At 44.3% G+C, this 14,985-nt stretch overlaps 1 protein-coding gene across 1 annotated transcript in view; it reads left to right on the top strand.

The window, feature by feature from the left end:
- Window positions 1-14,985, top strand: part of Atp8b1 (ATPase phospholipid transporting 8B1) — a 128,503-nt gene extending 113,518 nt beyond the window's left edge. The window contains exons 23-28 of the mRNA XM_051163434.1: window positions 4,450-4,673; window positions 6,023-6,106; window positions 6,836-7,081; window positions 7,360-7,498; window positions 12,715-12,845; window positions 14,710-14,985. Of these exons, the coding sequence (XP_051019391.1) occupies window positions 4,450-4,673; window positions 6,023-6,106; window positions 6,836-7,081; window positions 7,360-7,498; window positions 12,715-12,845; window positions 14,710-14,934 (1,049 nt within the window). The 3' untranslated portion in view covers window positions 14,935-14,985. The remainder of the gene's footprint in view (window positions 1-4,449; window positions 4,674-6,022; window positions 6,107-6,835; window positions 7,082-7,359; window positions 7,499-12,714; window positions 12,846-14,709) is intronic.

Genomic DNA, 14,985 nt, shown 5'->3' with positions numbered 1-14,985 from the left:
ACACACACACACACACACACACACACACACACACACACGACCTGTTGTGCTGGGGAATTTAAGTAGATCACGTAGAGCCAGATTTTAATTCAGCCCATTTTACGATTCACAAATCTATCTCCTTCTTTCCTTAGGGTCCTCTCTCCTTTCCTCCTTGGTCTGTGCTCAGAGTCTCCCAACACTGTCTTCCTCAGCAGGAGCCATCTGTATGACGTATGTCTTCTTGCTTTTTCTCAATGGGCGTATCTGCGGCCACCGCCAACTCATCCCCTCCGCGCTCTGCTCTGTGCCTGTCCCACCACACAGAAGCCACTGGCTGCTCTGAGTTAGGCCCCTCCTCCCTCTGTGGCCAGCTCTGGATTACTGGCCCATTATGCACCCTTGTATGACTGCAACTACCTGTATCAGAAGAGTAACTCAAACATGATTTTATTCAGTTACAATGCAGACTTCTGGATGTCCTGGCAGTGAAGGCACCTTAACAGACCTGCCATGTTATTAAATGACGGAGCTTTTAAAAGTTTCCTTCCTGGGTTTGCCTGTCTGTCTTCAAGAGAGCAAAGCAAGGGGATAGTGATAAACCCCATGTGGGCCCATTTTAACATGTTAATTCATTTACTCTGTGTGTATGTGTGTCTAAAACTTAAGGAGCCATCTACTTGGGATAAAAAATATAGGAAACTGGGATCTACCTAGAAGTTGTCCAAATAATATCAGTGCCTGTTTCTATTTATAAAAGTCTGCTGTATCAAGGAATGGTATGCACAGAAAGACAAAAATCCCATGTTCTCTCATATCAGATTCTAGCGTATAATGCTTATATATGTGTGTGTACCTGGGCATGAGTGTAGGTTAGGTTATGGCACTAGAGAGGAGAACATAAGAGGGCTGGAGGAGGAGGCCTTAAGGAAAGTGAAGGAGGGCAGTAGGACAAATGGGATATGTAAACAGAGGGCAAGGGGAGAGGGAAGACAGGTGCAGGGGTAGCAGTCAGAGGAAGAGGAAAGAAAAGGGGCCAGAGGAGAACCAACAGAAGCATTAGTCTGTCTAAAATGCCATAACAAAACCTAATGCTGTGTGTGCTAATTTGAAAAATAATCTGAAAAGAACAACTTACATTGGGAGAGCAAGACGGCTCAGCATGTAGGGGTGCCAAGCCAGATGACCTGCACTCAGTCTCTAGGACCTATAGTTAAATGGTAGAACCAGAAAGCTTTATGGTTCTAATTAGCTTTGAGGGATTATAAAGGTGTGTTTGTTAGTGGGATGTTAGGCCGAATTTTGGAATTTCATGAGAATTTAGGTGCCTGTGTTTAGATTTTTTTTTTTTTAATAAAAAGGATATATGTCTTCTTTGGCCATTTCATACATATATACAAAGTATCTTGAGTGTATCTACCCCCAACTCTCTAGTTTCCCTCTCCTAGAACCCCCTTGAACACTTCCCACTCCTACCTTTCTTTAAAAAAAAAAAAAAAGAATCCAGAGTCCAATTAGTGCTCTCCACATATGCTGGGTGTGGCACACTGAAGCACTAGCAACCTACCAGTGGTCACACCCTTGAAGAAAAATTACTCCACAACTCCCCTCAACCATCAATCAACTGGCAATAGCGCCTTGTGCGGTAGTGAGACCTCACCCCCCCACACACACACACACACACTGCATGCTGGAAATACTGACTGCCTTAGCCTTGTACAGGTCTTACACAGGTAACCATGGCACCATGGCTACTGAGAGTCCATGAACATAACAGACATGCCATCTTTTTTGTTCGTTTGGTTTGATTTGCTTTAGTTGGTTTTGGTTTTTTGAGACGGGGTTCAAGACTGCCCCTGCCCTGGAACTCGCTTTGTAGACCAGACTGGCCTCGAACTTACAGAGCTCCAACTACCTCTGCCTTTTGAATGCTGGGATTAGAGGTGTGCACCACCACCCCTGTTGAAATGTCATATCTTGAAAGCAGTACCTCACAGAATTTCCTACCGGTCCCCCAGCTCTTATATTCTACCTGCCTCATCTTTTCACAGTGTTTCCTGAGGGTGTCAATATAAGTCCTGCTCAGAGTTGAGCACGCAGCAGTTGCTTATTCTCAGCACTTTGACCAGTTATGAATCTCTGCACCAACAACTGCCTAGTGCAGAGAACTGAAACCCAAAATGTCTCTGACCAAGGTTCAGAACAGCACTAATCTCTGAGAATGAACATAATTACTTAGAAGGCAATTTGACAACATGATCTTTCATCAAAACAACAGTACTAGATTCTGTGTTTAGATTTTAGGGGGAAACAATGTTGCCTTAGAGTTCATATGGCCTCCGTTACCCCTTGAGCTATGTCAATGTTTCTTTTCATACACTGCTCATGGAAAAGTAACAGGGCTGGAGACCAGAGCCTGGGACTGAGTGCCTCTGGCCTAGAGTGGCTCTTGGCAGCCCACTGGGAATCTCAACATTTCTCTCTGTTGCTTGCTCAGGGAGGAAAAAGGCCCATGGTTTGGTAGGAAAGCAGTTTGGCAACCAGAACTGGTTATAAGCACTATTTGTGTGTTTTGAAGAGTCATAAATCACTAAATGAGATTCAATTTATTCATCTGCCCCTCCTCTCCCCGCCCCACCCCCCCACTTCCTCTTTGTTTCCTCCCTTACTCCCTGCCTTGCTTCCTTCTTTCTTCTTTCTTTCTTTCTTTCTTTCTTTTTTTCTTTCTTTCTTCTGTTAGAGCTATAAAGTATAATTGAAAACACACAACCCTGGGCAATTTCCTATAGTAATGCTTTAAATTTTTCATACTTCCAGGCTCAAAACTGGGGCAGGATTTTCAAAGTTTCTCTCGATTTAGAAACTGTGGGATGTGAAGTCACTTCTTGGGGTTGGAGTGATGGTTGTTGGTGTTCTCCAACACAGTTTCTCTAAGAGACCTCCCTGTCTTTGTTTACATTACTTTTTAAGGGCTGGAACAAAATGCTGGATTCTCTAACTTGAAAATATATTTAATAACTATTAGAAGGTTGAATGCAATTTTGGAAACCTTCTTGGCAGCGTGTGTGTGTGTGCATGTACATGTGCATGTGTGCATCCATGTATCTTAAAGCCACAGTAGGCCTTTGAAAATTGAAGAAAACATCAGTTAAAATTATGTTGATTAGGGATATTAGAAGACAAACAAAGCTGGCTTTAAATTTTTTCATTAAAAAAAAGATATAGAGGGGTAGACAATGTAGGTCTGTTTGTAGAGTCCTTGCCTATGAGGCAAAAAGACCTGGGTGACACCCATAGGACCACATAAAGGAGACACCTCTTCAGGAGATGGAGACAGGGAGATTGAGAGTTCAAGGCAATCCTTACTTACACTGTGAGTCTCAAGAATGAACTGCATGAGACAAAAATCTCAAAATAAACTCAACTAAAAAAATAAGACAAACAAACAAAAACATATATAAAGATGTCTCACCCTGGCTAAGAAGCTAGGCTTCAGAAAGACACTGGATTCAGGACTTAAAATTGCTGGAGGAGTCCAGTGCCTGCCTGCTTGCCTGCCCTGCCTGCCTGCTGTCTTTCTTACTCTCTCAAAGACCTTCAGGGGAAAAAAAAAACAATCCATTCTACACTAAGATAATTCACATGGCAAAATTCTAGGCACTAAATTGCTAATCCCAGGATTCTAAAGTAGAAGATGGATTGGTCCAAGCCTGGTGTTTCTATCAGTTAGGGTTCAGTACAGGAAAAAGAACCTACATATATACAGGGTATAGATGCCTTCAAAAGCTTTTAATGGACCAAAGACCAAAGAAACACCTAGGCTGAGTGAAGCCTCTGGACCAGTCTCTACCTCTGCCTTTTCGGCCACTCTGAGGAGCTTCTCGGTTGAGAAGCCTTTGTGGTTGCCTATCAGTCTCTGCGGAGCTGAAAATGGATATGAACTCTGCTACCTGAGATGTCAAAAAGGGAAGGAGGAAATGCTAGGTTCTGGGTCACCTCAGTTTCCCAGTTGTGAGTGGATCTAAACAATGGGCCCCAGTCCCCATGAGACCAGCTGCCGCATAGTCTGGGACAGTGTGTCTATTTACTTTCCTGCCGTCTCTACATACAAGAGAGGGAGAATGGAGGTTAACAGGGCTAGTTTTGCAGTATCTACCAATGTGCAGCTGACTTATCTGTGGCCAGTAAGGGTGCCTGGGGCTCACCCTGTGGATGGAATGGCTGATGCATTGGGCGGATAATCCAAATGGCATTCACCACCCACCCGAGACCCTCTGTGCCTGGTCTAGCATACTTGTCCCTCTGGCTTTGAGTTGGAATCAGGAGCTGGGGGTGGGGGCAGGGGTGTGTGTGGGTGTGTGTGTGTGTACAAGAGCTTTTGTGTTTTGCTCTGAAAAGCCTTAAGTCACCCCCATGTTTTGCCTTAAAAAATAGTGTCTGACCCACCATTTTTTTCCCTCTGCCCCATAGCTGCCCACATTGGTGTTGGAATAAGTGGACAAGAAGGAATGCAAGCTGTCATGTCCAGTGACTATTCTTTTGCTCAGTTCAGATACCTGCAGAGGTTGCTGCTGGTCCATGGCCGGTGGTCTTACATAAGGATGTGCAAGTTCCTACGATACTTCTTTTACAAGAACTTTGCGTTTACTTTAGTTCATTTCTGGTACTCCTTCTTCAATGGCTACTCAGCACAGGTAACAGAACATTCCTTTTAAAACTATTTTTTGGGTAGAATATTTACATAAATAAAAAAGGCTAGTTCTTTTTGTTGTTGTTGTTGTTGTTTCAACACAAGGTTTCTCTGTGTAGCCTTGGCTGTCCTGGACTCACTTTGTAGACCAGGCTGGCCTTGAACTCACGGAGATCCGCCTGCCTCTGCCTCCCAGAGTGCTGGGATTACAGGTATGTGCCACCTCGCCTGGCAACAAAATGCTAGCTCTTTTAGACATTTTGTTAATTGATTGATTGCTTGTGTGTGTGTGTGTGTGTGTGTGTGTGTGTGTGTGTGTGTGTGTGTGTGTTTGTGTTGGGGGGCGGTGCCCATGTGTGCACAAGTAGAGGTCAGAAACAACTCGGGAGTCAGTTATCTTCCGTCTTTAGCTGGGCTCCAGGGATTAACCTCAGGTCATGGCTTGCGTGGCAAGTGCCTTTGACAGCTGAGAGCCCTCCTGAACAAGGTTTATTTCAGAATTCTTAAGTATTTCAGAATGTTTTTAATGTTCCAATTCAGTTTCAGAATTCTAACTCATTGACAAGGAAGTACAATAATGATAAACATGGCTGAAGAGGTGCCTCAAGCTTAAGGGTATAGGGCTGGAGAGATGGCTCAGAGGTTAAGAGCACTACCTGCTCTTCCAAAGGTCCCGAGTTCAATTCCCAGCAACCACATGCTGGCTCATGGCTCATGACCATCTGTAATTAGACCTGATGCTTTCTTGTGGCAGGCAAGTGCACATGTGGGCAAAATACTGTATAAATAATAAATAAATCTTTAGAAAAAAGATTAAGAGTATATACCATTCTTGTAGAGGAGCTGAATTTGGTTCCCAATACACATGTCAGGTGGGTCACACTACCCAGAGGATCCAAAGCCCTCTTCTGGCATCTGCGGGCACCTACACTCATGTGCACATACACATACATATATGCGGGCGCGCGCGCGCGCGCACACACACACACACACACACACACACACACACACACACCACTAATTTAAAAATGTAAAGCCTTTTTTTTTCTTTAACTCAACACTGATATTTCTCTAGTATTCTCAGTCAGAATAGAGTCTTCTAGCAAAACCTTCTAGTGTTTCCACACACACACATATAAGGAGACCAGCGGTGGGGTTTGTTGCTATGGAAAAGTCTGTAGCACATCCCACAGCATAGACAAAACTTCTTTTTGTTGGGGGTAGCTGAGGGCTGTTTTCTCTTCAGGATAGGCCCCAACTTGGCAGGAGATAGTTCTGCATAGAAAAAAAAAAAAAAAGAGACCTGCAATCTGTGTTTGTGCGTGACACGGAGTCTCTGTCCCCTGTTTGCAGACGGCGTATGAGGACTGGTTTATCACCCTATACAATGTGCTATACTCCAGTTTACCTGTGCTCCTCATGGGGCTGCTTGACCAGGTAGGAGCTGTGGGCCGGGGCGCTCTGGAAAGACCCATCCACGGCCAGGGAGATTTCAGAAAACACGTCAATGCATTCTTCTGGCTTTGTTCATCCTGAGTAAACACTCGTACACCTGGCAAGGGACAATAGCCGCTCTATGCTCTGCTACTAAGAGAGTTTCTGTTGCTCGCTGAGTTCATGTGAGAGTGCTCACGTGCCCCTTTCAGACATCTGTTCAGACATCTGAGAATCCGGCGTGGTTTATAACAACTTATATAAAAAGTGAACCTTAACACTTTCCAAGGTTTATGTATTTAATTCTGAAATCACATTTCACCTGGCAAGTGATTCTTTAGAAAGGGATAATTAATGATAAATAAATGGAGATAATTAAGGATTGATTTATCAACTTCCATGTGAGTATTCTCCCTCTAGACTTGTAATAATACCAATATATTTTCCTGAGAGTTTAAAAATACTCTGCACGTATTTTTGACATTACTAATCAATTACCTTTGCTGGCACGGTGATAAATCCCCCATAGCCACTCTCTGTAAATATTGAATAGCGGTGAGCTAGAGCTGTGTGATTGACCTCTGTGGACAAAAATACTGATGAGGCTTACTGCTTGCCTTCCTAAAACACAAGCACAAGCTGCAGCTGTCTGTGAGATCCAAGATGCAAATTGTGTTGTACCTATGTCTTCAACCTGATAATCCATCATTCTAATTTTGTTTTCGCCCTAAGGATGTGAGTGACAAACTGAGCCTCCGATTCCCTGGATTGTATGTAGTGGGACAGAGAGACCTGCTGTTCAACTACAGAAGATTCTTTGTCAGTTTGCTGCATGGGGTCTTGACATCAATGGTCCTCTTCTTCATTCCATTTGGCGCTTATCTACAGACAGTAGGACAGGACGGAGAGGCACCTTCAGACTACCAGTCCTTTGCCGTCACAGTGGCCTCAGCTCTAGTCATAACAGTTAATTTCCAGGTGCGTGGTTTTCCCCTCACAGTATTCTGTATCTGTTGGTACCTGTATTTGTTAGCATGCCCACCCTGTTGTCAGAGCCTCTGTCACTTTATAAAATAAGAATGTTTTTTCCACTCCTCGTTTCAGCATATTTCCTCTTTGTTGCTTGAGCCAAGGATGGTTTGGTTTCTGGTTGTTTATTGTTCAAACCAAATCATACCCAAATTGCCTGCTTTTGGGATCCTTTCTTTTCCTCCCAAGTTCCCCAGATGAGCCCTCTGTTCTCTGGTTTCCTGTAGATCGGCCTGGATACTTCTTACTGGACTTTTGTGAACGCCTTTTCCATTTTTGGGAGCATTGCGGTGTACTTTGGCATCATGTTTGATTTCCACAGCGCGGGGATCCACGTTCTCTTCCCGTCCGCATTCCAGTTCACAGGTTGGTACTTGTCAGGTTCCAGAAGCAAGTGTGGGTCAAGTTATTAGGCTACACTCTGACGTCACTGCTGGGTAAGTACAGCAATACATAAGGCATCCGTCTTCGATGGGAAAAGTTAATATTCTAACAGGAATTGAGTGGCAGTGGCTGTTGGAAAGGGCCTAAGCAAGTTAAAGTCATATTAAGACACAGCTGTGCATCTGTCCAGTTAGAAAGCATAAAGATTAAATGGCTTGAGACAGCAAGATGAACCATCAGGGAAATGGCTGCTTGCCGGTGAGACAGCAAGATGAACCATCAGGGAAATGGCTGCTTGCCGGTGTGTGGGTGCGCACGATGGCAGGAGAGAAGGAACTCCCAAAGCAAGTTGTCCCCTGACCGCCACCTGCAAATGCGTTCACACACATGCCCATACGCGCGCTCACATATACAGTGACACACACAGAGTCACTTCACAGTCACACACACAGTCACAGACATGTTCCCACATACGCTGACAAACACACAGTCACTCACACACATGCTCACACACTCACACATATGCTGACACATTCACACATATGATCACACACACACTCACATGTATGTTCACATACACATGCACGCATATACGCGCACACACACACAAAAATAAACATAAAAATCAGTTAAGCTTTAAAAAAAAACGTTTTAAAAACAGTGCTGAAGAGATAGCTTGGCGGTTAAGAGCACATACTCTTGCAAAGACTCCAAGATCAGTTCCTAGCACCTCATACTGGGTGGCTCCCAGTTGCCTGTAACTCCAGTTCCGAGAGACCCATGTCCTCTTCTGGCCTCTGCAGGCAACACATATACATGCACAAATTTTTTTTTTTTTTTTTTACCTTTTATATTTTATTCACATTACATCCTGATTGTTACCCTCTCAATTGTATCCTCCCATTCCCACCCTCCCCTATTCCCTTCCCAAGTCCTTTGACAGGAGGAGGCTCCTCCTCCTTTACCATCTGACCCCAGCCTATCAGGTCTCATTAGGATAGCCCGCATCCTCTTCCTCTGTGGCCCCACAAGGGGAAGTGATCAAACAGAGGGCACCAGAGTCCCTGTCAGAGGTAGTCCCTGCCCCCCTTACTAGGGGGTCCTCATGGAGAATGAGCTGTCCATCGGCTCCATCTGAACAGGGGTCTAGGTTCTCTGCACACATTGCCCTTGGTTGGTGCATCCGTTTGTGCAGGCTTTGATGGTCTCCTTGTGGAGCTCCTGTCCCCTCTGGGTCCTTCTATCCCCCTACTCTTCCATAAGCCTCTCAGTGCTCTGCTCAGAGTTTGGTTGTGAGTTACACACACAATTTTATGTCCCGATGTAGATGGCCAACAAAAAATGAAGTTAGTGGCATTTTTTTGGAGTTTCTTTGTATCACAATGCATTGTCAGGGCTATTTGCTTGTTTGTTTCTTACAGGTCCTTGTTTCTAGTCTTGTGTTTTCATGAAATCTCTGTGTATGTGAACATGTGTATCTCCGCATCTATATGTGTTTCTTCTGCTTTTTTTGTGTGTGTGTCTCTTTTTTTTTTTTTTTTTTTTTTTTTTTTTCCTGTTTGTTTTGTCCTATTCTGGATTGTTTTTGTTTTTTTTTATTTTATTATTTTTAGATGCCTGTTTGTATTAATGAGAGAGAGAAAAAACAAAGGGTATGGATTTGGGTGGGTGGGGAAGTAAAGAGGATTGGGGAGGAGTTTGGGGAAGGGAAACCTTGATCATAATGTATGAAATAAATCTATTTTCAATTAAAAATTAAATTCAAGCTGTATTCAACAAGAACAAAGCGTAATTAAAAAATAATAATAAACACAACTCCAAAGATTAAGTTGCTGGGAATAGTGGCATGTGCATGTGTTCCAAGCACAAGAGGACAGAAAAAGGTTTTCTCCACGTTCAGGGTTGGCCTGGTCTATACAGTGAGCTCTTGGCCAGCTGGGCTAGACAGCAAGGCTCTACCTTTTAAAAAAAAGAGGCGAAAAGAGAAAGAAGTGGCAATTAAATAAAGCCTTTCCTTCTCTCCCATAATTCTTAATGTTGATAGTTATGACAAATATAGTACCTCTATATTGCCAGAAGAATTGTAATGTTTAATCTTTCCAAAACACTATCTGAAAATGCACAATGAACTACAAAACTCATGAAATGCATGAAGCATTTTCACCAGGTATTTCTACTTTAAGGTTCCTTGTACAAAAACTACATTACCATGACCTATTTCCACCACCCTTCTTTAAAAATAATTAAAACTGTTAAAGACTTAAGGATAGTAAATTAACCAAATGACAAAATACTAATACATCAGAAACCTAGACCTCAAAAGTTGGATCCGTCTTTGGAAATATGTATATAGAACAAAAGCCATGGGACCAATGGTTGTAACTATGTAAGACACATGGCTTAAGCTGCCAAGGTTGGACTGGAGAGATGGCTCAGCAGTGAGGAGCACCTGCTATTCTTCCAGAGGACCTGGGCTTGCCCTGGCAGCTCACAATCATCTGCAACTCCAGTTCCAGAGAATCCAGTGCCCTCTTCTGGCTCCCAGAGGCACTAGGCACGCACACAGTGCACATGTATACAGACAAGCAAAACACCCATAAGATTTTTAAATTAAAAAAAAAAAAAAAAGTTTTAAAGAGCCAGAGGTCAGGGAGGAGAACAGCACCTTCTGGATCTAACAGACTACTGTCCTCAGTAATTCAGAGTAGCTTGCATTGCCATGATCAAGCCAGTCAGTAGTTCAGCCCTCTGCCTCTAACTAAGGGGTGACAGTCGATGGTTTCTGAGCGAGGAGAGACAGATTTCTTTAAGGCTGTCACTCCTGGTTGACTGGCCATGTTCTAGTAAACGTCCTACTCTTGAGTGTATGGTAGCCCAAAGCAGACTTAATGCATTTTGTGTGTGTGCGTGCGTGTGTATGTGTGTGTGTGTGTGTGTGTGTGTGTGAGAGAGAGAGAGAGAGAGAGAGAGAGAGAGAGAGAGAGAGGGACAGAGACAGAGACAGCGAGACAGAGAGAGAGACAGAGAGACAGAGAGAGACAGAGAGAGAGAGTGCAAACAGCCAGGCTCAGTGGTACACACCTGTAATCCAGCACTCAGGGAGGCAGAGGCAGGTGGATCTCTGTGAGTTTGAGGCCAGCCTGGTCTACAGAGTGAGTCCAGGACAGCCAGGGCTGTTACACAGCGAAACCCTGTCTCGAAAAACAAACAAACAAATCCAGCCCAAAAAATAAATGAGAAAGAAAAGAAAAGAGTAAGAAGTTAGGAGGGTTGATCTGGGAAGAGTTAAAGGATTGGCATTTAATCAAAATACATTGTATGAAATTCTGAAACTACTAATAAAACATATATTTAAAACATATGGTAAATTGAAAAACGATAGACTCTAACTGATGTAAATATTACAAATATAAAAATAAACATGAGCTGGACTTTGTGAGATTCTCAAATAGTTTTGATTTACTATGAAATAAAAATTCTGCATAACTTTCCTTTTGAATAGAAGATTGGGACTTTATGACCCATTGCTGGGTCATAAAAGATTGTTGCCATGGTAACCCTTTTAAATTTCTGGATGGCGCTAGTTTTTATGATCTTTAGGTTTTTTTCTTACTCTTTTAATGCTTACTTAGAATATCCCTATATGAAGTGTTTTTTAATCTAATTTATATATAGTAGTATAGAAACAAAGACTCTCTCTCTCTCTCTCTCTCTCTCTCTCTCTCTCTCTCTCTCTCTCTGTGTGTGTGTGTGTGTGTGTGTGTGTGTGTGTGCGCATAGATATGAGTAAAGCTTTAAAAACCAGAAAGGAGAATATGAATAAAAATAGATGGCAAAGGAGGATGGAATATGGGCAAAACAATACATGGGATATGAAAGAGTAAAAGACACAGAGGGGAGAAGAGGCTCTAGTGGGAGATTAAGAACACTAGCCCAACAGAGATGTCCCCTGAAAGTCTTCACTTAGCGAGAGATGGGGATAGATACTAGGACTTCCTGTTGGGACTCTAGGTGAGAGAGGTAAGGAAGAATGGGGAAATAGAAGGATCCAGAGGGTCCTAGAAACCTACAAGAAGACCATTAAGGCTGGTAGATCTGGACCGAGGCGGGTCTGCTCAAACTACTGTACCAACCAAGGACAATGCATGCAGTAAACCTGAACCCCTATCCAGATCTAGTCAATGGACAGCACATTTTCCATGACTGTGTGGAGAACAGGGACTGCCTCTGACATGAACTCTGGTGCCCCATATTTGACCACTTCCCCTTGGTGGGGAGACCTGGTGATACTTAGAAGAAGGGTAAGCGGGCTACCAGGAAGAGATAGCCTGATAGGCTGTGATCTTGTGGTGGGAGATGAGGTCCCATTCTGTTGTGGACCTAGGGGAGGGGAGCGGGGTGAAGGAGGGAGGGGGGGACAGGAAGATTAAGGTGGCATACACCTTTAATCCCAGCACTCGGGATGCGGAGACAAGCAGATTGCTTTGAGTTTGAGGCCAGCTTGGTCTACAAAGCAAGTTTTTTTTTTGTTTGTTTGTTTGTTTGGTTGGTTGGTTGGTTGTTTTTTTGTTGTTGGTTTGGTTTGGTTTGATTTTGGTTTTTCGAGACGGGGTTTCTCTGTATACCCTTGGCTGTTCTGGACTTGCTTTGTAGACCAGGGTGTCTGGCTGCCTTTGGCTTTTAAAATATGCATTTCTGCTGGGCAGTGGCAAACACCTTTAATCCCAGCACTAGGGAGCCCAAGGCAGGGGGATCTCTGTGAGTTCAAGGCCAGGCTGGTCTACCTACAGACCAAGTTCCAGAACAGCCAGGGCTACACACATACACACACACACCCTATCTCAAAAAACAAAAACAGAAAAATGTCCATTTCTGGAGCAATCCAGGGAGGTAAATCTTGCTATAAAGTGTTGCCTAAGAACGTCTGTACCGGCTACCAAGAAGAGACTTGATACCCTATGAGCATATACAGGGGGAGGAGGTCCCCCTCAGTCACAGTCATAGGGGAGGGGAGTAAGGGGAACATGGGAGGGAGGGAGGAATGGGAGGATACAAAGGATGGGATAACAATTGAGATGTAATATGAATAAATTAATAAAATATATTTTTAAAAAAAGAATGTCTGCACCATGTACAGAAGGCAAGCTGTGCCCTTAGGGTCAAAGTGCCTCTGTGAGCCACTGTCCTGTTCTTCCCAGGTACTGCTTCCAATGCCCTGAGACAGCCGTACATCTGGTTGACCATCATCCTGACGGTTGCCGTGTGCTTATTGCCTGTCGTTGCCATCCGGTTCTTGTCAATGACCATTTGGCCATCAGAAAGTGATAAGGTAACAAAAGATTAAGAGCTACCCTCCTGCTTGAGTGGCCCTTCGAGGAATCAAGGCATTTCCCAATACTGCCTTTCCTGCTAAGAGTTCATAGAAAGGCTGATAAGAATTGAGTTATTATTTCTCTTTAATCCCATCATGAAGGATTGTGGGCCTTCGTACACTTGTCCATACAGTATGGCATGCTTTGTGCCTTCAGTTTCACAGTCGCAAATGGGTTGGGCTTTTTCCCCCCTCATTATTTAAAGCAAAATATTATCCCCTAGAATACAATCAATGTTTCAAAAATAATGTGTCATCATCCAATGCATAATGATCAGCAGACTTCAGGCCCGGTTGTTGAGCAACTTAACATTGCTTTTCTTCCCGTCACTCTTCTGATGGGAATGCCTTCATCATTAGTTTCATCTCTTGCTAGAAGATGGCCACAGCAGTTCCCAGCGTCACGTCTGACAGAGGAAAAGGGGAGATTCCCATCCTTTCCCTCGGCACCCTGGGAACTTTTAACACACACTTTTCTCAGGTCTCATCTGTCATAATTAGGTTGCATACTTTGTTGAACTAATATCCAGAAAGGAAAAATCCCCACATCTCATGAAGGATGTTACTATGGGGGAGGAGGAAGGGCAGGATTACCTACCTGTATAAATCTGCCTCCTATAGAAAGGCGAGAGTGGGTGTGAGGTAAGCAACCTTCAGTGCCTAGGAGAGCACTGTGACAGGTGACAGTGTTGGGTAAACAAGAGATCGGGCCTTAGTTGCTAAAGTGATTTGCAGTGTGAGCTCCGGGGACTTGAGTTTGGGTTCCGGCACACACATAAACAACTTCACCTGGCACTCTGCACCTGGGGAGGTGGAGACAGGAGGATTCCTGAGGCTTGCTGGCCCATCCAGTGTAGCTGAAGCCATGAGGCCTAGAATTGGGGTCCATGAGAAATCCTGTCCAAAAATTAAGGTGGAAGTGATTGAGGAAGACACCAGGCACCTGTCTCTATCCTCCGTAGCCATGTCTACACACATGCATAACCACTTGCACATATGAACACAGACACAGACAGACCGCTGTAACATGCTGTAGCCTGTAGAGGTTTGTCAACACATACCAGTCTGCCCTGGGATTTACAGAATGTTAGCTTAGCATCCTCTTTGCTTTCTATTGCTCTGGTAAACCCTATGACCAAAGGCAAGGCTAGGAAGCAAAGGTTTGTTTCATCGTACAACCCGCAGGCCACTGAGGGAAGCCAAAGCAGACACTCAAACAGGAACCTGGAAACTAAAACCCAAACTGGAAGGGGCGCTGCTCACTGGCTTGCTCTCCATGGCTTGCTCAGCCTGCTTTCTTATACTAACTGGGACCATATGCTCAGGGGTGGAGCCCTCATCATGGTCTGGGCCCTCCCATATTAACCGTTAATCAAGAAAATGTCCCCACAGATTGGCCTACAGGCCTACAGGCCAATCTGATGGAGACATCTTAATTAACATTTCTTCTCAAATGACTCAAGTTTGTGTCAAGTTGGCAGAAAATAACCACTACACTTACAAAAAGCATGGGACTTGGTTTTCCTGGAACTTGCCCTATAGACCAGGCTGACCTCTCAAGACACCTCCACATTTTGAGTATAGGGGGTTTAATTTCCAAACCACCATGCCTGGCCATAGTTTTCCAAAATCTGTCTGCAAGATGGTGTAAACAGTCCCCAACCTCCAGACCCTCCACATTCAGGTAGTCTACAAAGTGGGGACATTTACGCCTGCCTAGGAGTGCGTAGTTTCTCAGTCAGGGCCTAGCTTCTGTCCAGTTCCTATTGGCCAGGCGTCCTTGGCATCTCAAACCTGTCTTTTCGTGGTTTCCTTTATCCAGATCCAGAAGCACCGGAAACGATTGAAGGCTGAAGAGCAGTGGAAACGGAGGCAGAGCGTGTTCAGGAGGGGAGCATCTTCCAGGCGCTCAGCCTATGCCTTCTCTCACCAGAGGGGCTACGCAGACCTCATCTCCTCTGGCCGTAGCATCCGCAAGAAGCGCTCGCCCCTGGATGCGATCATCGCAGATGGCACAGCTGAGTACCGACGCACAGTGGAGAGCTGAACGGCTCTGTTCCGCAGAGAGACCCGAGTGCTGGGGAAATGCTTTTTTTTT

The sequence above is a fragment of the Acomys russatus genome, chromosome 20 (genome assembly GCF_903995435.1).
Source record: "Acomys russatus chromosome 20, mAcoRus1.1, whole genome shotgun sequence".
Taxonomy (NCBI): Eukaryota; Metazoa; Chordata; class Mammalia; order Rodentia; family Muridae; genus Acomys; species Acomys russatus.
Note: the sequence above shows the minus strand (reverse complement) of the source record. Positions and strands in the feature narration are given on the sequence as shown.